Consider the following 22,709-nt stretch of genomic DNA (forward strand, 5'->3'; position numbering starts at 1 on the left):
GGAACATTTGAACTTTTTGTTTTGAAATGTGTTTCACTTTGAAATTTAGCTATTAAAAACAAAGCGAACACCCCAAAAGGACCTGAAATGAAAACACCCCCCAAAACTTGTTTTGACCCCAAATTAATGTTTTGTTTGACCCGAAACAAATGTTTCATTCAACCCAAAATAAAATTTGGGGTTTTTTCTTCCATTTTGGTACCCCCAAAAGATCAAAAACCAAACTAATTTTTGTCAGATTTTGTGGGCAGGTCCCCAAACTAAAACAATCAATGATTCACTCAGCTCTGGCATAGACTCACTCCTGCAGAAGGTTCTAAGTCAGGGGACATGGACCTTATTTGTATTGTGAGTGCACCTAGAAGAACCAATCGCGGACCAGGACCCCATTGCGCTATGCGTCATACATACTGTATGTCACACATACCCAAAGATTTGACAATCTCAGTATAAAACAGGGGAGTGTGGGAAACAGCCTAATCATTGTTGAGTGTTTTATAGTCACCACAGCAAAAAAGCGTTTGGGAATCATTTCGGTTTAGGCCTATCCCTAGTAATGGACAGTACAAACAGATGATCTGTGCCCCAAAGGACTTGCAGTCTGATGGCTGAAAATACTGAACTTATGTTAAATAGTTTTTATTTTGAAAACAAATGGCAGTGGGTAATTAATGCCTGTTGTTAGCCACTCCACAGATTGTTTCCACTAATGCACTGGGAAGTCTGTTGGGTGGACTATTTATGTGTCTGGCAGAAATCAAATGTTTGTTTCACCCAGAGAGAGCAGCTGTGACTTTTCCTTCCCTGGTTAAATTTGGTTCTCCCTTCTAAACATCCTCCTGCACCTTGAGTAATGGTGAAGAGTTACTGTAACAGCAGTCTGGAGGTCACCTATGAAAACTACTGAGTATAAAAGTAAGAGATTAATTCCTCTGAGCTCAGCTGAAATTGAACGAGCTACTGGAGGGGAAGTATGCCACAGAAACTCATGGTGTGTCTATGGCCCTGTGATGGGGCAGACTGGCTCCGCACTGGGACTGAGGGGGTTAACCCTTCCCTGCTGGCAGAGGAAGCCATGCCCCTGAGGCTCTTCTGGGCATGCTCCAACAGGGAGTCAAGTATAAAAGCCTGCAGAGCTGCTCAGTCAGGGCTGGTGGCTGAGGAAGGAGGAAGCCCAGTGGAGGCTCAGCCCAGGAGCAGTGGTGACTTGTGCAGGAGGGAGATGAGGGGCCAGGAAGTGGGACCACAGACTGGCAGCTGTTGGAACCCCTGGGAGTGCTGGGGGCTGAGGAACCTGAAGACCTTGAGGCCACAGGGACTGCTACGTTTGGAGAATAGGAAGTGACCCAGGGAAGGGAGTGGTATCTCCCACCACTCTGAGGGCAGCGTGTTATGGTAGGATTCCCCTCTGACCTGGGGTGGATCACACAGTCAATGACAGGGCCCTGGGTTGGAGCCTGGTGAAGGTGGGTGGGCCTGGGGTCTCTAAACCCCCCCCCCACCTTTTTTGTGATGACATAGTTCACTGACCCCTCCCTTACCTCAAAGGAGATAGATGAACTCTGGACTGCACTATCCTACAAGGGGAAGAGGACTTAGAGGGACTCTGGCCCTTGGGCCACACTGCTTTAGGACTCCAGCTGCTAGGCTATGCTATCCCACCAGGAGAAGAGAGTTTTGGGAGACTTGGGCCATGCTGCTTTAGGAATGCACTATAGGGACTCTGGCCACTAGACTGTGCTATCCCACCAGGGGAAGAAGATTTAGAAGGACTCTGGCCATTGGGCCATACAGCCCTGACTACCAGAGAGGAGGTAGAACCGGTGTAGGAGGTGGGATTAACACACACACCCCCCCGAATGAAAGGGTTTTGATGAGGTACAAAACCCACCATAGGCCCCAATTACCATGATATCTGAGAGCCTTAATGTGTTTACTCTCACAGCACCCCTGTGAGGTAGAGCATTATCCCCATTGTAGAGCGAGGCAACTGAGGCACAGAGACTATGGGCTTGTCTGCATGGGGAAATTGACCAACATGACTACAGCTGTATAATTCCAGAATAAGTGTGTGCTTGGGGAGTTACATCACTATAGTGATGCCAGAAGACAAGCCCAAATCTAGACTTTTAAAGGTATACAGGCGTTGCTGCACTCAGCATTGCAATGACTCCCTGATTTAGGAGCTCACCTCTCATTTCCAAAAGGAACTTAAGCTCTTAAAGGCCTAAATCCCCTCTGAAAATAATTCAGGCTCCTAAATCAGTAAGGGGTTGCAACACTGAGAACAGCAACGTCTAAATACCTGTTAAAATCTGGGCTTAAGTGACTTATCCAAGGTCCCACAGGAAGTCTGTGATGAAGCAGGAGTTTGTACCTACATCTCCCAACTCCTCAGCTAGTGCCCTAACCACTCATCCACCCCGCCTGGGTGGGAGGTCTAAATGCGCTTAGTGTTGGCCTAATGCTGCTCCAGCTGAAAGGTGTGGGAGCTTTACCAATAGGAGCAGTTAGACCATTGTGGAGGAGAACTCCTAAAGTGGGAATCAGAAGGATGCATCACAAGGCGGGGCCAACTGTCACGGCTGATTTACCAGGAGGGCAGGATGCGGCTCCTTAGGGCATATGGGGGGGCAGCTGACTTCAAAAAAACTAATCCTTTCACGGGTGCTCCTGGGAATTGCTTGAAGATATGCGACCCAAGCATACATTTAAACAGTCTATTTGTCTCTCCTCCAAGTTATCCTCCTAGAGTGAGGAGCTGGGATATCTATGCAGGGTGTCTGGCTTACAGAGGGTGGAGGCCAACCTGTCTGGGAATAGGAGGGAACGTAGCCGCCCAGAGCAGAGAGGACAAGACACACACAAGGGCGGGACAGCGACACCAGACTACAGACTCTTAAGAAATCAGTGCTACTTGAAATGTGTGGTGGAGGAGGGTCAAAAACCTGTTGCAGGCATGTCCCCAACATCAGTTGTTTAGAATTAATAGCAACAGCACACAGAGCCTGTGGCTGCATGTGGAGCCCACCTTTTTTTTCCATCAGAGGTTTGGTAAAAGCATTTTTTTCCCTACAAAGCCAAAATTTCAGGCCTGATCTACATTACATCATCCCTTTCAGACGAAGTGAGTTGTAGCTCACGAAAGCTTATGCTCAAATAAATTGGTTAGTCTCTAAGGTGCCACTAGTACTCCTTTTCTTTTTTCAGACAGTAAGACTCCCTGCTGCACCACTGGAGTTGGTGGGAGTTCAGATCCCTATTTAGGCAGCACTGTTCCATGTGTTTTGGGGCTCAGTGCAGGAAACACTGGGGGAAATCCTCTGGCCTGTGTTGTGCAGGAGGTCAGACTAGATTATCATAATGATCCCTTCTGACCTCATAATCTAAGATGGCCGGATGTGGCTTTAAGAAAATATCTAGCATAAGAGAAGCCGTTTGAGAGTGAACTGCATGAGCAGCTTTCTGCTTCCATTGCTCTGCTGCAAAGTCTCATAAATTGAATATTAAAAGAACAAATGGCAAGACAAACATAAGCATTAATATACTGCACCTGAAACATTATCTGCCCCCTGGAGACACATTGATTTACTCCTCCCACTGTCAGAGTGAAAGAAAACGTGCAGCCTCAGCAGATATTCTGACCACTGGACATCTCAGATGCATGAGATCAAGAGGGAAGACAGCGCAAGTGAACCTACCTGCCATCTCAGCTCAATATTGCCGGTAGGCCCTGGCCAACGAGCCCAAACTTCATTATAGCCATAATACAAGTTATGCCAAACCAGAAACCAGCCTTGTGTTTAACTCATTTAGGGCTGTGAGGCCATATATCAATTACACAGACAGGCCCTGATCCTGCAAACACTTGTAGACAGGGGGAGTTCAGCTGTCTTCAATGGGACTTCTCATGGGAGCATGTGTGGGATCAGGGCCTAAACCCACACGTAGCTCATTCATGGATTTTCTGTCCCTTTCTATGCAGTAAAAGGGAATTTCAGGGTTGGCATTTACTATCACCTACAGCAGTGATCCCCAACCTTCCTGTGGGAAGAGCATATTGCTATTCCCAGAAGACTGTGGTGGGCGCCGAACACTTTGCTGCCGAAATGCCGCCAATGAGCACAGCCACCTTGGGGACCACTGACCTACAGTGTAATGTGAGCCATTAAAGTGCTGCATGTAGTCCATTTTATTGCACTATTTTATATAATAATACCCACCTCTTTAGATCTCAAAGCACTGTTTTATTATCCCCATGTGGGGAAACTGAGTCACAGAGAGGCAAAGTGACTTGCCCAAAGTCACCCAGTAGGTCAGTGGCAGAACTTACAGAAGTCAAGTCTCCCTGGGTCTACTTCAGCGTTCTGTCCATTAGGCCCATTTCTATAACACTGATGATCCTGAAGAATCCCAAAGCAATGCATAAAAGGGATATGCCAAACTGCATCAATCAGATCATTCAGCCGGCAATTAAATGCAGCTACCTCTGGGGTGAAACACAGTGTAATCCCACTGCACAACATGCAGGAACAGGTCAGGAAGTGAAGAACAATACTGCTTCTGACTGAAATTGACAGGAAACTTTATGAAGGCAGAATACCTCTACAATTGTTATAAATTGTAATTTGGCCAGGGCACTGGTACCCAATAAACCTGCTCTCGTAAAGAATGCTAGAGGGTCTTCAGTGGTCACAAGAGGCTTTGGCCTTTCATTTCATCTTGAAGGCAGTGCTCTCAACAGCAGAGCATGCCTTAACACCTAGCTGGAGCACTGGCTTAGTGGGAAGAAGCTGCAGGGGTTGATAATGTGAAGCTCGCTACAGTTTTAAGTGGAGTACTTGTGGCACCTTAGAGACTAACGTTTATTTGAGCATAAGCTTTCGTGAGCTACAGCTCACTTCATCGGATGCATTCAGTGGAAAATACAGTGGGGAGATTTATATACACAGAGAACATGGAACAATGGGTGTTAACATACACACTGTAACGAGAGTGATCAGGTAAGGGCTCTCCCTAATCCAATTCTCGTAGATGAGGGTCACACCATCAGTGTACAGCTAGCCTGGCCCATTGTTCTGCATCAGCCAAGCAGCTGGGTACATGTTACAATACTGTCTATTGGGCCATACATATTTCCTGTTGGTAGACACTGGGCTTGAGGAATATAAAGTGTTAAGGAAAATCACCTGGGAACAGCTGGTGAATACAGTTTAACAACACTCTGCTAGCAGGAAATTATTTATGAAGCTATTTAGGCTTAATGCTCCTCTCCCAATGGGCCATGTGTTGATTTGTTTGAAGTTGTTAAAACAGCCCTTTCTCCTGAAAGCCGGTGTGTGCACTGAAAGACAGCCAGGAAAAGGGGTGCCCCTGAGAGTGCCTGTAGCTATCTGAAGAGTAAACATGCCAGCATGAGATGCTATTAGCCACAGAGCTGGGGCTGCATGCTACCAGAGGCTACACGGCATTTCCTCCCAAAGGAAGCCAGGTTGCTGATGCTTCCAGAGGGAGGGCAGTAGGGTTGCCAGGCGTCCGGTTTTTGACCTGAATGCCCGGTTGAAAAGTGACCCTGGTGGCTCTGGTCAGCACTACTGACCGCGCTGCTTAAAGTCCAGTTGGCAGTGCAGTGGGGCTAAGGCAGGCTCTCTGCCTGCTCTGGCTCCTCAAAGCAGTAGCATGTCCTCTCTCTGGCTCCTAGGCGCAGGGGTGGCCAGGGAGCTCCGTGTGCTGCCCCTACCCCAAACACTGGCTCTGTAGCTCCCATTGGCCAGCAACCATGGCCAATGGGAGCTGTGGGAGTGGCGCCTACAGGCAGGGGCAGTGTGTGGAGCCCCCTGATTGCCCCTCTGCCTAGGAGCTGGAGAGGGGACATGCCGCTGCTTCCAGGAGCTGCCTGAGTTAACTAGAGTCTGCACCCCTCACTCCATCCCACACTCCAACCCCCTACCCCATCCCTGAGCCCCCTCCCACACCCAAGCTCCCTCTCAGAGCCCGCACCCCCTCCCACACTCCAAACCCCTTGGCCCCAGCCTGGAGCTCCCTCCTGCACCCCAATCCCCGGCTCCAGCCCAGAGCCTGCACCCCCAGCTGTAGTCCGCACCCCAACCCCCTGCCCCAGCCTGGTTAAATGAGCAAGTGAGTGAGGGTGGGGAGAGAGTGAGCGATGGGGGGAGAGGGTATGGCGTGAACAGAGAGTGGGGCCTCGGAGAAGGAGCAGGGCAGCGGCTGGGCCTAGGGGCATGGGTGGGGAAGGGGTGTTTGGTTTTCTGCAATCGGAAAGCTGGCAACCCTAGAGGGCAGCTTTAACTTGAGGCCTGGGTTTCAAAAGCCCTGCTGGCATATTGGAGCTGTGGGTCCCAGGATTGTGAGAGCCTTGCATTGTCACTGCCCCCCTTCCTGGGGGATCTTACACTGCCCCTGAGCCCAGGGTCATGCCAGCTGGAGCCAGCATAACTTGGGATGGATCAAGCATGCAATATAACTGAACCAAGGCAAAATCAGTTTATAATCTGGAATAAAAGGGTTCCTGGGGTCACTGTCCCCTAGATGTCCAATGCAGATGCAGCCCATAGGCCCTGCATACCCTAGGAAAGGAACCCATGATTGACAAACTATGGCTGCCTCCTGGTTCCCCTTGAAATATGTTAGCTGCCAGTATAGGCTGGCCCAAACCATTTTCAACACCAGCTGCAGAAAGCATGAAAGGAGGTCTAAGTACACTTTCAGTAAGTGCAGTTGGAAGTGGTTTGGTCTTGTTGGAGAGGGTCCATGGGGTCCCATGCCTGAGTCATTCTCCCAAGGGCAGTAGTCCTACGCAGCACTGTCAGATCCTGAAGGGTTGCATGCGCGCAAGGGACAGGATGTTCCAATTGGAAGTAGAAATTGATAGAGCCTGTCCACAGTCCTGGGGGTGCAGCAGGGAGAAATGCTTCTCCCCCCGCCCTGGGGTTTTTTGTTTTTGCTGGTGGCATACATCACCTTAATATTGGTGCCACACAACAAAATTCATTCCTCGTATGGGTAGAAAAAATTAGAGGAAACATTGCTCAGGACTTCTGGGTTCTGTTACTGAAATCCAGGGAACTACAGGTGCTCAGGGCTATAAATACACCCCATGGATTTATACAGACAAAGATACCCCAGGAAGGGAGCTCATCTCGTCTGTACTGAGTCACTTTTATTATGGATGCTGAATCAAAATCATTTAAATTCATTTCACTGAAAAGCCAATGCAAAGAAAGAAAACATAAAATGCCAGACTTTGTTCACAGTCCCAAGTGTGTGGTAGCTCAGTGTGTGTGGGACAGCGCTACTGAAGAACTGTAGTGTATTGATGATTTGCTTTTGATCAGACAATGACTGTGGTTAATAATTTTTCATTTAAAGAAGCCCTATGATTGAAAGGTTCTGGTCACTTAATAAAATATAACGGAAAGTGAGCCCTAAAGGCATGGCAGCAAGAAGCAGCACCATCTAGTGCTCAGAATGGGATTGGAACCTGCATGAGTAAAGGTAGCTGAAAAGATACTGCCGTGTGGGCCAAAGAGACCATTTCTTGCAGACCACAACTTGAAAGGTGGCAATTCAGCACAGGAACACAGGCAGGCTCACGTTGTGTTTAGCTTGCACATAAAGGGACCTGCAATTGACAAAAGCTAAGCAGATCTCAGACATTATTCCCAGGCCAAGACGTTATCTTAAAAGGGACAGCAGTCCAGGCTCTAGGGCCGTTCTAGAGCATGTTTTCCCAGGCTCAGTGTCTGTGCGACTCCTGGCAGAACATCTTTAAAGCCACCGTCATCCTCTTTCCCTGCACACGTGCCAGGGTGATGGGTCACAAGACACACCTTAGACCTTCACTTGGTAAGAGGAGAAAAATCTATCTAGCTTTCCCAAAGACAAAGCTGTTACTAATGATACAGAAGGGCTGCTACATATTAGCACATACTCTGAACCATGGGAGGCTTGGGCAGGGGCTAAAACCAAAGCTGGGGAAAGGTCCTGTAACATGCCCTGACCCCAGTGCAGGCACAGCAGCATTCGAAGCTACTGGCAGCTCTCCACTCTCTGTCCCCAGACTGTGAATGCAGAGCATCAGCAAGGAACCCAGGCTCAACAAAGGAATTTCTTAACCACAGCCACTTTTCTCTAAAAGCACTAGGGAATTACAGATCTTTGGAAAATAAACTCCTGATGGCAACCTCTCAGTCTGATCTCAGTCTTTCTGTAAGTCAGCATCCTTAGGTGAGTCAGAGTCTCTTCCGCTTTCACTCCCTCCAGCAACTCCTGCTGACATATGGCAGTAGAAAAACCCCTGGCTTAGATCTGTCTCTGTCCCATTTCTGCTCACGTGCTGTTGCAGGGGAACTGCAGCTTTTTGTGGCGGGAGCTCATGGTTCTTGTGGATGGGTCAGTAGCTGAGAGACAATCAGAGTCGATTCCCCCTTTATGGCTTTCACTGAACATCTTCTCTGAGGTATCCCCCATTCTTCGGAGCACCCACTGTCTAGTAGACACAGGACTTGTCAGGACAAGGCTGTTTTTTTCCAACACACCCTGGATGGTTTAATTGATGTTACAGTGTAAAAGGGAAGGTTACCATCAAAATGGGGTTTGCAATTTGACACAAACACCCCCAGTCTGTCACCCAAGGTAGTGGAAAAGAGGGACATTTGGAGAGAGGGAGGGAAGGTGGGAGGTAGAGGATGGGGGCTGGTCCTGGAGTGACAGACAGGGAGAGAGGTAGGGTGTGAAGGGCAGAGCAAACAGCCAATCAGCAGATGGCACATGTCCTGCAAACTGAAGAAGGCAGAGTCTGATGACATCAGCCATGGTCAGGGGTTTATGAAAGCTGCTCCAGCCAGGGGAAGCGTCTCTGCTTTTGGGAAGACATTTGGGCTCAGTGCCCCAGGGGGGCGTTCCTTCCTCCTCAATCTGATCTGGGGTGCACTCACTCCGCTGGTCATACTGCTGCCTTCAGTCTCATTTCATGCAGATCAAGAGGTCAAGATCACGACATACTAAGTGAGAACACTGGCCTGTGTCGCAGAGCTTTAGTCTGGGGGTTTCTTCCAGCCCAGAGTGATAAGTATACTCCCAGGAGGCCATGCATACAACCCCTATGAACTCCCTGCTCCACCGGGAGCCCCTCACAGTACCCAGAGGAATCAATCCCATGCATCTAGTGCGAAACAGAATACCCTGCTTGGAGAAGCACATTAAAGCCATGAGAAAAGGAGTACTTGTGGCACCTTAGAGACTAACCAATTTATTTGAGCATAAGCTCATATAGCTCACGAAAGCTTATGCTCAAATAAAATGGTTAGTCTCTAAGGTACCACAAGTACTCCTTTTCTTTTGCGAATACAGACTAACACGGCTGTTACTCTGAAACCTGTCATTAAAGCCATGGCATATCTACACTCTGCGTCTATAAGCTGTGAAAACCAGCCATGGGGGTTGGGGGGATAGGTGAGCAGCAATGGGTATCAGGCTCTCAGGAGGAACTGATAATAACTGGAACTGCCGTAAATCAGGCTGAGCAGAACACAGGGCTTTCAGCACTAAAATATTCCTCAGACCTGCCAGCCACAGGGAGGGCATTGGGGGACTGATCCTGTAAACACCAATGCTCAGAAGTAATCCTTACTGGGATATCTCCATTGAAGCCAGTGTGGTCACTGACACACTTAGAGACCATGTGTGAGTGTGTGTCGGATTAGGCCGACAATTTAAAGTAAGGCTAATTATGGGTCCTCTAGTTTTACTGCTTCCTGTCTGGAACCATAAAAAAAGCCCAGTGTCACACAAATGTATGCCCAGAAAAACAGAGACAGTTGCTAACACTGGGCTTCTGGAGTTAACTGAACTTCAGGCAGCAATTCGGATTTCCTGCTGTAATTAGAACATTGAATTATATTTAAATGGAGGCATTAAGCAATTTTTTCCCTCTAATTATTTTAATTAAACCCTGACATGGTAAGGACTGGGGAGGAAAGGATGAGATGACTTCACATGTCTTGTTCTGCTGGGCCACACACAGCTCTAGGATTTCAGGTGTGTGGGTGACGTTCATCTTGCCATGACAAAAGAAAAGCTAATGTCTTTCAACCTATGGCCTGATCGCCTTTAGTCATACGCACCAGCCCTCACCCACTGGAGGCACAAAAGTCGGTCCTTGGTGCTGCATTGCGTGCTGAACTCCGGGAGGCAATGTGGCAGACACAGATGGAAGCCCTCCTGGGGAGCATTTGCAACACCATCCATAGAAAGGGGGCAGCATCCTTGCTACACTGCCTGGCCCGTTCACCCTGTTCCCCCCCCACACACCCCTTTTGGGCATACAGTGCATGCGGGAACAGGGTCTCTTGTGGCTCTGTGCAAGGTCTGGATAGGACCCAAATTGGGTTCCTCACTGCACAAGATTTGGCCAGAACCTGGCCCTCAAATAAATTGGCTTCAGTAGAGCTACTCTCTTATTAGAAGCCATTACTCAAGTGTAATGATGGCAGAATTGGGCCCATAATCTTTTATATCTGCTGTGAAAGTCATGCCACAAAACATGGAATTTGAGCAAATCGCAGTAATTCCATGGCTAAATTTTCTTTTTAAAAGAGTTGCCAAAGCCCTTGTGGTTTTGAAGATACAGTTGCCACATGTTTGGAAGGTTAACTGATGCACTGATGTCTGTCTGAGTCTGCAGGCAGCCTGAAACAACAGCTCTAAGGAGAGGTATGAACTGCTCCATTCACCTCAAGGGGCTGTTAACGCTGTTGTCATTGAGTTTCAATGTAAATAGCAATGTTATTAACTATCACATCAGCAGAAAGGCCTGGTCAGTGTATTGATTCATCATGGTTGGATGCAGCGGGGGCTATTGGGGTGGGAGGCAGCATAGCAGTTGGTTACCATCGGGGCTGTTCAGAGGCCTGAGGTACTCTTGCCCCATCCTCCAGCCAAGCACCTCAACTGCCTCCTCAGCCCCATTCGTGTATGCCTTCCTTGGTCCCAACAGTTCTTTACCCTCCACCCTATAACAACCTCTAAGGTAAGCCTTGCCAACACAGAGATCTCTGCCCTACTGAAAATGGAACACTGGGGACAGCTTAAAATCAGCTGAACTTACCAGGGAAATCAATATCCCAAGAGGCACTGGGGAGACACTATCATTCAGATTCCATTGTAGCGCTGACTGTGCCCGATCCTTCAGAGGAACTTCCAGCCAGTGTCAGACTGCTGCAGAAACCAGGAGGCCTGGCAGCTGAGCTTAGAGCCAGCTTGCCACAGGGCATTAAAGTATCACTGCCGCCAGATCAGAGGCTGGGAGCAGTTGTTATTCTAGGAAAGCTCCCCCTGATCTCTAGCGAGACCAGGCCCTACATCTCTAAGTGTGGTTACTCTATTACAGAGGTGGGCAAACTATGGCCCACGGGCCACATCCGGTCTGCAGGACCGTCCTGCCCAGCCCCTGAGCTCCTGGTCCGGGAGGCTAGCCCCCGGCCCCTCCCCTGCTGTTCCCCCTCCCCCGCAGCCTTACCTCGCTGCGCCACCGGCACAATGCTCTGGACGGCATGGCTGCAGAGCCTGGCCTTACCCAGTGCTCTGTGCTGTGCGGCTACCTGTCCTGATGCAGCCGTGCTGCCAGCCACTGGTGCTCCAGGCAGTGCGGTAAGGGGGCAGGGAGTGGTGGGGGGGGGAGGTTGGATAGAGGACAGGGGAGTTCGGGGGGTGGTCAGGTGCTGGGGGGGTGGATAGGGGTCGGGGTGGTCAGAGGGTGGGGAACAGGGGGGTTGAATGGGGGCAGGGGTCCTGGGGCAGGCCAGTCAGGAAGGAGAGGAGGGGTTGGTAGGGGCGGCGGGAGGCAGTCAGGGGATGAGAAGCACGGGTGGGTCGGATAGGGGGCGGGTGCCGGGCCATGCCTGCCTGTTTGGGGAGGCACAACCTCCCCTAACCGGCCCTCCATACAATTTCAGAAACCCAGTGCGGCCCTCGGGCCAAAAAGTTTGCCCGCCCCTGCTCTATTAGATGCTCCCAGCATTGCTTACAGCATTTTACCATCCTTGTGCGCCCTTGTAACCCAGGCTAACACTGTGGCTGCGTCTCCCACCACTGTCCAGATTTGAGTCAGCTACTGCCTTCATGGTTTAAGTCTGCTACTGCCTCCATGCTAACAGAGCTGGTCCTTCACCTCCAGCAGTAGTAGTTTACTCTTTTAGATCCAGAGATCCTGGTTCAGTCCTAAGTTCCCTGTAAGCTGCACGGCTGCACAGCATCCTATTAAGTGCTGTGCAGGTGCTCAGGGAACCCGCCTGGCCGGGACCAGCCACAGCTGGGGGAGAGACGTCCCTCCCCCGGCCCCAACTCAGCCCCGGACTGAACCTGCATCCCCCGGCCCCAACCCAGCCCCAGCCCTGCCGCGGCCGGGGGACAGGCACCCCTCCCCTGGCCCCAACCCAGCCCCGGACCAGACCTGCTGCGGCTGGGGGAGGGGTGCCTATCCCGCAGCCTCAGCCCCAGAGCTGCCGAGACAGGGAGAGGTGCCTCTTCCCGCGAGCCCAGGTGCTGCTGCGGGGAGAGAGAGCTGTGGGGCATCTTCTCTTCCTACCATAGCCCCGGGGCAGCCTTCACCCCAAACCCCTCATCCTGGCTCCACCCCAGAGCCCGCACCCCCAGCTGGAGCCCTCATCCCCCACCCCCACCCTCTGCCCCAGCCCTGAGCCCCTCATACCTAGCCCAGCCGAAGCCCTCACCCCCCACCCACCCCAACCTCTGCCCAGCCTGAGCCCCCTCCCACACTCTGAACCCCTCGGCCCCACCCCCACCACATGAATTTTGTTATGTGCAGCAGTGGTTGGAGCAGTGGAAATTGGGCCTAATTGTCAGTGCGGTGGCAGTCAACCCAGGAAATGGAGCTGGAGGTCAGACCCAGAATCAGGAGTCAAAAGCAGAGTCCAAACAAGGCAAGCGTAGGACAGGGAGCTGGACTGGAGCAGGTGGAGTCTGTCACCACTATCAGACAGGGGAGAGTCCCAAGGGCAGACTGAACAGGTTCTATGGCTCCTGTGAGGCTTATACACCTGCCCTGCAGTCACCAGACCAGCTCCTGGCTTTTGGATTGACTGAGCCTAGCACAGGAATGACTCACCCACTGCATGTAGCTTAATCAGGCTCTAGTTCAGGGACTCCTCATGCAGCCAGCCTTCTGCCTGCCAGGGAGTGGGTCACCGAGCCACACCCCCAGCTCTCTAACTCTCCTTTGGCTGGAGAATAGCTTCACAGCCTCTCTCATGTCCCTAGTTAACCCTCCCCCCAGCTGCATTATACAGCTTGGAGAGGGACTCAATGAAACATGAATAATACTAAGTGCCCATCATTAGCTCTTGTTACTCAGCAGAAAATCAATACAGACTCTGTTACAATATGGGATATGCTGTTACTACCGGCCCTGTGTTTTGAGGACACTGCTACAGCAGCCTGCAGCATAGAAAAGCTGATAAAGGCCGAGCAGCAGTTCTGGGAACTAGGCTACTCAGCCCTGGCTATTAATCACACATTTATTTGCAGGTGGCTTGTGCCAGAAAGACTTTACGGAGCCTCAGCATTTCCTTGCAGACCAGGTAAGACAAAGCTTTCACCCTTCCGCTGTACCAGACACTGGGTTTCTGCAGACACCTGGTGGCAGCAATATTATCAGTAAGGATAACATACTTTGGTCTTGAATTTCTTTCTTTAAACAATTCTCCCTTCCAGTCACATGTACAATAAAAACCATTAACACACACAGATTGCCCTTGTTATCCCAAGATCCCAAACTCCACTATGAAGAGTGAGTATTGTTATCCTTACAAGTGTATAACCCCCATTTTACAATAGGGAAAATGAGTCGCAGGGTGATGAAGTTCCCCCAGTCACACAGCTTATCTGGGTCAGAGCTGGGGACTGAACCCAGATGACCTGACACTAACACCTAGACTTTAGCCATACAATCATCCATCCTTCCTCTTCTATACAGCATCCATTAAAGAGCTGTGCACGGCAGGCCTGGAGCTGTCCACAACCAAAGCCATTTCAGATAGCACACGCAAAACAATGACATCTCAGGCCAAACACAGCCTGGGGCAGATGTGATGCAAGCAGGATATGGACAGCTCCAGGCCACATCCACCAATGATGTAAATGCCAAGTGACTCTCTGCGGATGTGCATTAGCTAAATATAGACTTTTCAATAGCCTCAACATCATGCTGTCTGAGCAGCTCACAAATATTAATGGCCATAGCCTCACAGCACCCCCACTACGTAGGGAAGCTTTATACAAATTTTCCACAAGCTGAGCTGAGGTACAGAAAAGTTAAGTGACTCACCCAAGATGTCTTTAGTAACAGCAGGTATTGAACCCAGATCTCCTAGGTCCCAGTCTAGTGCCTTAAACACAAGGCCACCCTTCCCCTGTGTGCAGGCTAACAAGCTTCCTGACCAACAGCAGTCTTTATCCCAAAAGAGCCCAAATCACTCTGCAAGCTAGCCACACGGATTGCTGCACCCACCCCACGAAATGCAGCCACTTCTAGGTTGTTTAATAGGGCACAGTAACACCATCTAACAGTTCAAGGCAGGAAGTGAAAAAACAACCTCTTACCCCAGTTGAATTTGCAGGACAAATGGAGAGCTGCCAAAAGCTGAAATTCAGCCAGGACAACAGGGTTAATACCGATTGCTACTCTAATAAAGATGCTGTGAGATCTTGAATAACCAAGCTTTGCTTTTATGGCTCATGTGAAGGGCACACCCCAGGCAGTACAAGGATAAAAGGTTGAGAAAAATCTGACCTGGGAGGAAAAGTTTAAAAAAACCCAAAAACTGGGCATGTTTAGCCTTGAGACAAGACGACTGAGGGGGGGACCTGAGAAGAGTCTTCAAAATATGCCAAGGGCTGTTGTAAAGAGGATGGTGATCAATGGTTCTCCATGCCCACTGAAGATAGGACAAGAAGTAATAAGCATAATCTGCAGCGAGGGAGAACTAGGATAGATATTAGAAAAAACTTTCTATGAGGAAAGGTAAACATTGGAATAGGCTTCCAAGGGAGGTTGTGGAATTCCTATCACTGGAGGTTAAGAACAGATTAGACAACACTCGTCATGGAGAGCCAGCTCTAGGTTTACTTGGTCCTGCCTTTGTGCAGCCGGGCAGGATTAGATAACTTTGTGAGGGCCTTTCTAGCCCTATGTTCTCTGAGTCTATGATAGCACCAAGCTGGGGAACTGGCTTAGAGGAAGGAACCCCAGGTACTAATTGCTACCCCACTTCCTGGAGGTCTCCCAGCTCCCATGCAAATAACGACCCAGCCCCCACCCCCACTTGGGGTGTGGGAATACAGCCAGTGTGGTGCAGCCTGCCTGATCGGTAACTCACATGAGTATTTATGACAGACAGTGATGAGGGAGAAGAAAGTGTCCTTCTCTTCCAGGAAACTTCTAGCGAGTCAACTAGAATGCTGTTGCGGTGGCGTATTCCGATGGCCTGGCTGCTGCAGTAATTGAAAGCCTTTCAGCACTATCTGTCTCCCATACTCTGCCGGATACTGTGACAAGAGGAGTTAAGATAGAACATGGGCCGTGGAAGTCCTGTTGGGTTAGATAGCAGGAGCAAGGCTCCCCTGCCTCCAGCGCTAATGCACAATGCCTGGACAAATGTACCCTGCCTTGGGAGAGCCAGTCCATTTAGATGTAATTGCATTAGGCTGGAGTTTGTTGAGATACGATAGCAGCAGCAGCACCCCGGGGAAACAGAACACCAAGGAAGGAGACAGCTAATCCATGCAGGGGAGATGGACAATGTGAACGGCAAAGCAAGCAATCCACCAGCGCATATAAACCACTGCTAGAGAGTGCACTGACAACCTCAGACACCTTCCTCGGCTCCCCATTCCTTCCAGGAGCTCATTCATAAATCCTTCCACCAACTAGCTCCAGCCAACCTTACTGGTCTCATCTATCTCCCCTCTCTCTCCTCTTGCAGTGATCTGAGTTTCCCTGCTATTGGTGCAAGAGCTTGCTCCTCTGCAGCTCCTGCCATCCGCAACAGTCTCCCTGAAGCTCTCAAATGCATTTCAAATTCCAGCAGAAGGCATCCTTGTTCCCCCTTGCCTGTGCCTCTAAATTGCTCTCCCATCTTCCTTGCATCCATCTCTGTAACTGCATTGCTGAGCTCTGGAAAGCCTTTTGGGATAGAGCCCACAGAATAGACATGAGACAAAATAAAGCTGTAAAAAGGAAGAGTCTCTCTTCCAGAAGCTATGAAAAGGTGCATGATTTTCAGCTGCAGGGAGCATACAGGAAACGGGACAAATGTCAGCCACATACTGCCCCTGGAGACACCTGTGAGATGACCTAACAAGGACTCGACCCAGGTAACAGAATGACTGACAATAACCACAGAGTCTTAAGGCTATGATTTTCAAATGCTCCCTTTGAACATCCCAGTCTAAATGACTGTGAACCACTTATGGGTCCTTCTTCCCAAATTCACCTACAGGTTACAAAATACTGTGTACTGGAATGAGATAAAAACATTGTGAATTATTTATTTTCATGGGATCAGTGAAAACTTTGAAAAGCCAAAGAACTTCCTTCCAACAGCCAGGTAAATCTGTGACAGAGCAGAACGTGTCCCTAAACATACCTAGAGCTATCAAACCAGTCCATGGTAAGTGATTACGTGGCAGATAAGGCTAGGTCTGAGCTGCTCTACAACAGAACCTGATGGTTGGATACTGTGCACATGGCATCAGACCTCTCAGAACAGAAATGGGCCTGGCTGGTCAGTTACTGTGTTAAATGGCGGTTGTGAGCAGGACCACGTCAGGTATGAAGGAAAAGGAAATAATGGCCTACCTGGGGCAATTTCAAAGAGGTGTTTCCCTGGTTCCTCAGCATGAGGGGTCAGCTCGCTCACCTGATTGCCTTGCAGTGGAATGAAACCCTGTAATGGACACAGAAATACCAGTGAAGGGGGAAAGGCCATGAAGAAAGCAGGGAAGGGATGATAACACAGAACAGGGTTTTGCAGATTTAGACCCCTCTCTCTCACTGATAATCTCTCTTTTCCACCCCACCCTTTTCTTTCTGGTCTCTCCCTCCTTCTCTGGGTCTGCCTGTCTAACACTTGCCTCCTCTGTCCTTTCCCACAATCTGGCCACTGTTGATGCAAGAGTCTTCTCCTCTCCCTCAACTGATATTTCTTACTGAGCCCCAGCATGTTCAGTCAGATAAGGAGATACTCGCCACTCCAAGGATCCCTAATTCTGACATCAGCACTACCTCTGCCATTGGGAACAGCCTTCCTGTATCTCCCGGTCTGCTAATGCCATTTCTTATTCGTCTAGTCTGAAAACATCTGTTCTCCTTAATTTCTCTCTCTCTCTCTCTGATTGTGGTCTGAAAGCCAAACTTCTCATTCACAGGTGGCTAAGGTTACACACCAACATCCATATCTAGGTGGCCTGATTTTCAGAGGTGCTGCACACCCAATTGCTCTCACTGGCTCCCTCGCTGCAGAGGGAGGCATTTGAAGCAGATCAGCTGATCCAAACTCCCTTGGACCTTGGAGGAATTTGAATCCTGGTCCAGACTCCTCTCTCTAGTCCCAAAATCCCAGGCTGTATCTCAAGAGAGAGCTGAGCCACTCCATTTGCTTCCATGTCCAAATGCCCCCAGAGTTTATGGCTGTCTGCAGCTGGGGGCACTGATGGTTCAATGGTATATTTGGATTTGCCAGAAAGGCCTTTAGAGGGATGTCACAGCCATCCACCATCTCCCAGTGGTGCACAGCTGGGCCGCCCATTACCATGGAGAGGAAAGTCCCTCCCCTTATTATGGGCTGGGAGAGGAAGGCAGCACTTCCCTTTGAAGTCCTGCTGTGGGAGACCAGAGGGAGCTGGCTAAAAAGTTCCCACTTCAGGTTCTTAGGAATCTATGTGAGGTGAAGAGTGGAATGGCGGGCCAGAGGGGCTGGCAGATGAGAAAGGTGGTGAGGGGCAGATGGACCTGTCCCCCATGGATGTCCTGTCCCCAATGAGCCCACCTGCCTTTGCAGGAAGCTGTTTGTGGCCCAGTGACAATTTTTTCCACTACAACATCCATGACACCCAGATTCCAAATGAGAACACAATGTACGCCCTGCAGTCATCATTTATATTCATGCACACAGTTGTTATCGGCTTTCAAATCATTTTAACAATAGACAAACCCAAGAGACAATGGAGCGTGTATAATATGCAATGCTGGTAATCAAAATCAATCCCAATTAGATTCTCCATCTGCTTCCAAGTTTGTGTTATTCAAGTAACACAATTCTGGTATTTGATGGGGATGAGAGAACCCAGAATTTCGATTAAAGGAATAAAACCTGCCATGTGACCTTTGCATTCTTCCTTGGGTAGCTGGAAAGACAGTAAATTAATTTTTTCATTTATGTTATTGCATAATTTTTTCTCTAGGAATAATGTCTTTTGCACAGTTGCTTTCTTTGGAGAAATTACTGTAATAAACCAAGGAGCCAGCTGGTATTAAATGTAAATGAATTAAGATTTTACTCTTTTCTTTGAGTGTATAATGTTGAAATTACCAGACATAAATTACCGAAGCAGCAATTCTTGACCTGGAAAATATTGTCAGCTGGTAAATAAGCTTGGATTCATCAAGCCTCATGATGCAATGAGTTGGGACTCACTTTCATACAGCCCACTTCATTAAAATAACTCGCTGCTCTGAATGGATGGATCATCCTGTCGCTATAGAGGGGGCAAACAGGCATCTCACTAAAACCTGGTAGGGAATGGAGAGTCGGGTCCACTCCTAACAAAGTGGTGGGGGAGGCAGCACCCTTGTCTGAGTGGAGTTGTCTGGCCAACTCTTGTAGTGGCATCTATGGACTCTGGAGGGAGCTTTATTCAGCTCCTCTTAATGAGGGAGATTAGTGTCAATTGAGAATGGTGACACTCAGGAAAGAATCCACTCCAGAGTTTGGTACTCCATTCCAGTGAATTACATGTTACAATCACTCCAGAGTTTATAAGGCTACAGTCCAGTGAATTAATAACCCACTCCAGATTTTATGGGACTCCTCAACTAGGGAACAGACAATAATAAATGCTAAAAAACCCACCAACCCTATGTTGCTGCATCATTAAGGTTAACAATCACAAAAAGTTGGGAAATGCAAAAGTTAGTTTCAACAGCAAAATTACCTTGGTTACACTGCACATAATACCTAGCTCTTATGTAGCACTTTTTCATTCATACATCTCAAAGTACTTTACAGCAGAGTATCATTATCCATATTTTACAGATGGGGAAACTGAGACGAAGTGACTTGCCCAACGTCACCCAGAAGGCCAGTGACAGAGCAAAGAACTGATCCCAGGTCTTCCGAGTTCCAGTCATCTATCCACTGGGCAACACTGCCGCATCTGTGCTGTATATTTAATGAAACACACTATTGCTGTTCCTTTGCAGAGAGCAAGAGGAACAGTGTACCAGAAGAAGAGGAAGCAAAATAATATCACCCAGCCTGGTTAGGGGTTCTGCTGGGACTTTAAATAACAAAAAGGCAGGGCTGCAAAAGTGAAACTGTGCAGTCTTAATGCATTCATGTCATTTTCTCAATTTAATTTCCCTGGATTTTCAAAGAATTCCCCCCCTGTACTTAATATAATTACAACAGATGGGTTTGCCTGGGTTTAAAAAAAATTGTTAAATTCTTTATGGAAAATTTGACGTGGCTTTGAAAAATGTTCATTTGAAAGAGAAAGGAAGGATGGAGTTGAGTCACAGAAAGCCAACAGCTGGCACACAGTACTTGAAATCAGAGTGCTAAGAGGGCTGGCCAAGCTCCGGGAGGGACTTGGACCATCTACTGCTGGATGGCCCACCCATGGCTCCTGTGGCAGAACAACTGTCAGGAGGAGGCTGATGAAGAGGTCTCAAGACTTTGGGGTACATGGGAGCAGCCCATCTGAAACATTGGAAAGGTGGGCAGAGCCCACCAGAAACTAAAGGCCCACCCCCCGCAGGCAAGGGAGGGGCCACAGGATAGGAATCAACTGACTGCATGGGACAAGAAGAAAACAGGAGCAGGAGTGAAGGTTAAAACCTGGGAACCGAATGGGGATATGGAGCAGAGAACCCTAGGCAACACCCATTGCTCCACAAAGGAGTCTGATGACTCTGCCCAGAAGAACTCTGCCTCAAAGCAGACAACTAGGAAACGAAAATAGGTCCCTGGAGCTTACATGGTACCTTACAGGTTTTTAAGTTAGCTTCAGCTAAGATATCATCTCTAGCAGGAATGCAAGGAACCTATAGGCCCAAACCTATAGGTTATTAATGTAAAGACTATAGGCTGTAGCATACAGTCACTGCTGGGAAATTTATGTAAGTCACAAGTTGGTATAAGATATTTTGCAATATGCAGTTTTGTTGAGATCTTGCATAAAACGCTGATAGGTAACTGCAAGAAGTCAGTTGATACTAGTTTTGGGGTATTTTGGGACAGGACCATCAGCAGATGCATAATTGCAAGATTGTAACAGTAACAGACATATATGCTAATAAGTCTGGGATAATTACAATACTGATCTGTAGGACAAGGACAGCCCAACATTATTAGGATGAGGATGTTAGTTATGGGCAAAGGATGCAGAACACGTTTATGGAAATTCATGGCAGTCTTCAGACCCTGTAGTAGGCTCAACCACAGTCTAGGGAAACAAGACCTTGACCACTGGACTCGCATGGCATGAGAGAGACAGGAGAGAACCCCATGGGCTGTCACCTGCTTTCTATCTCTAGGTGAGTATGATATGACAAGGGACGTCAAATTAATATTGCACTACTGCTGTATTCTTGTTTGGATTGGAACGTTTGTGTTTTTACTAACAGTGTTAAAATATTGAAAACTCAGCTTTTCCTTAAGGGTGAGTGATGCCACCATGCACATTGGGGTTCCCAACCAGTCAGTACTTCTAATTCTACGGGGCCTGAGAGTCTGGTGCTAGAACTGATCAAACCTCAGAGGTCTCATCAGTTTGCTAATTAGGGATTTAAAATAATCAATATAGCCAATAGATGAAGCAAGACTCCTCAGTCACAGAGAGCCTCCCTGTGAAGCTTCCTCCTCCTGGACTGGAGGGGGTTGATGAGGAAGTCTCATGCCAATGTGGAACATGATATCAGGCTGATGGTCCTGAAGACTGAGGTCCTCTATTTATCCACATCTAGTGGAGAGGCCAATCTCCCCAGTGCTGCCCTGTCAAAGAGCCTCATTGCTGAGCTAGAGGGACCACGTTTAAGGGTGAGAAGGGAGTTCAGTTTCCATGGCCCATTCTTTATTTGGCCTCTTGTTTTTGACTTGCATCAAGGGAGCTAGTTACATAAAACAAGACAAATACAGATGGGTTACAACAACTCCCTTGGCTTCAGTTGAATTTCATCTGCTTACACCAGGATTAGATTTTAGAGCTAGCCAAAATCTTACACAAAAAAGGTTTTTCCATCAAAAAAAAAGGGTTTCCTTCTCTAAAGGTAAAAATGGTTTTTGATGAAGATTTGTGGTTTTGTTGAAAACCCAAAAACCCAAAGATTTTTCCGTTTTAAACCCAAATTTGTGTGAGCTTTTGGTTTGTCATCAAAAACTTGAAATTTATCACATGTAAATGAAATCATTTCCCAGACAGGTCTACTGAATTTGGCCCAGTATTTTGGCTGTCCTAGACAGAGAACCCATTCTCTTCTAGGATTTGCACATTATTTACAGTATGCCAGGTTTAGCCCAGGAGGAAATTATTTAGATGAAATTAAGATAATGAATATACTGCTACAAAGATCTTCACCTAAACTGCAAAAGCACAACATGGCAACTTAACAAGTTGAGCTTCCATTAGCCAGGGAGCTGTTGGATCCATCATTCCACATCATTAATGAGACTAAATGCCACAGCTGCAACAACTCGCTTCTTCCTCTTGAACTCTGCATTTGTCAGCAGGACACAGATCAGGAATATGCCAATGAGCACTAAAATGTCATTAATGCAAACATGCTGGTAAAACACAATGATTCAACTCTCTATCACAGAGACAAGTGCGCAGAAAGGGCCTTTAAAAGGGAAAAAAATTATCAAGAGAGCACAGAACTGACTCAACAAACTTTTTCATGCAGTTGAAGGCCATGTGCTCATCAGCCATTCACTGGGATGCATATACATGCAAACCATTGGCAGATACAATATAATATAGACCCATTAGGAGTTGATCATCCAGTTATTTTTAATTAGAGATGGGCACAAGCCTCAAAGTTTGGACCGAGATTCCAAATTTTCCCAAAGCTCAGGTGTGTTTTGGTCCAAGTAATCTCAGATTTTGGCCTGACATTCCATTTTATTTTTTGTTCATTCTAACATAATATCTATGACTCTCATATTACATCAGTTCTCGCCTGCCATAAGGCACATGGACTTCCAAAGCTGCTGGCAATGATAGGAAAAAGGATAAGGAAATTACACAGGGAAGCTAAAGAGCAACGGAAAGGAATTATTAGCCAACAGGTGTTTCAGAATTGCTTTCCGGCCCCTCTCCCGACTCAGCAAAGCATTTAAACACATGCTTAACTCTCACTAATTTCAATGGGACTTCAGCACATGCTTAAAGTT

The 22,709-nt window shown here is 48.2% G+C and overlaps 1 protein-coding gene and 1 long non-coding RNA gene across 4 annotated transcripts in view; one reads left to right on the forward strand and one right to left on the reverse strand.

Moving 5' to 3' along the window:
- LOC141990849 (uncharacterized) overlaps positions 1 to 19,541 on the forward strand; it is a 31,191-nt gene extending 11,650 nt beyond the window's left edge. Inside the window, exons 2-3 of the long non-coding RNA XR_012640275.1 lie at positions 13,567 to 13,619; positions 19,353 to 19,541. This is a non-coding gene — a long non-coding RNA (uncharacterized LOC141990849). The remainder of the gene's footprint in view (positions 1 to 13,566; positions 13,620 to 19,352) is intronic.
- ARHGAP22 (Rho GTPase activating protein 22) overlaps positions 1 to 22,709 on the reverse strand; it is a 234,616-nt gene that overhangs the window by 160,179 nt on the left and 51,728 nt on the right. For 2 of the 3 annotated variants that reach the window (XM_074958574.1, XM_074958575.1), the window contains exon 3: positions 16,898 to 16,985. The exons of the other annotated variant lie outside the window; for it this stretch is intronic. In XM_074958574.1, the coding sequence (XP_074814675.1) occupies positions 16,898 to 16,985 (88 nt within the window). The remainder of the gene's footprint in view (positions 1 to 16,897; positions 16,986 to 22,709) is intronic. 3 annotated transcript variants of the gene reach the window in all.

The sequence above is a fragment of the Natator depressus genome, chromosome 7, assembly GCF_965152275.1.
Source record: "Natator depressus isolate rNatDep1 chromosome 7, rNatDep2.hap1, whole genome shotgun sequence".
Taxonomy (NCBI): domain Eukaryota; kingdom Metazoa; phylum Chordata; order Testudines; family Cheloniidae; genus Natator; species Natator depressus.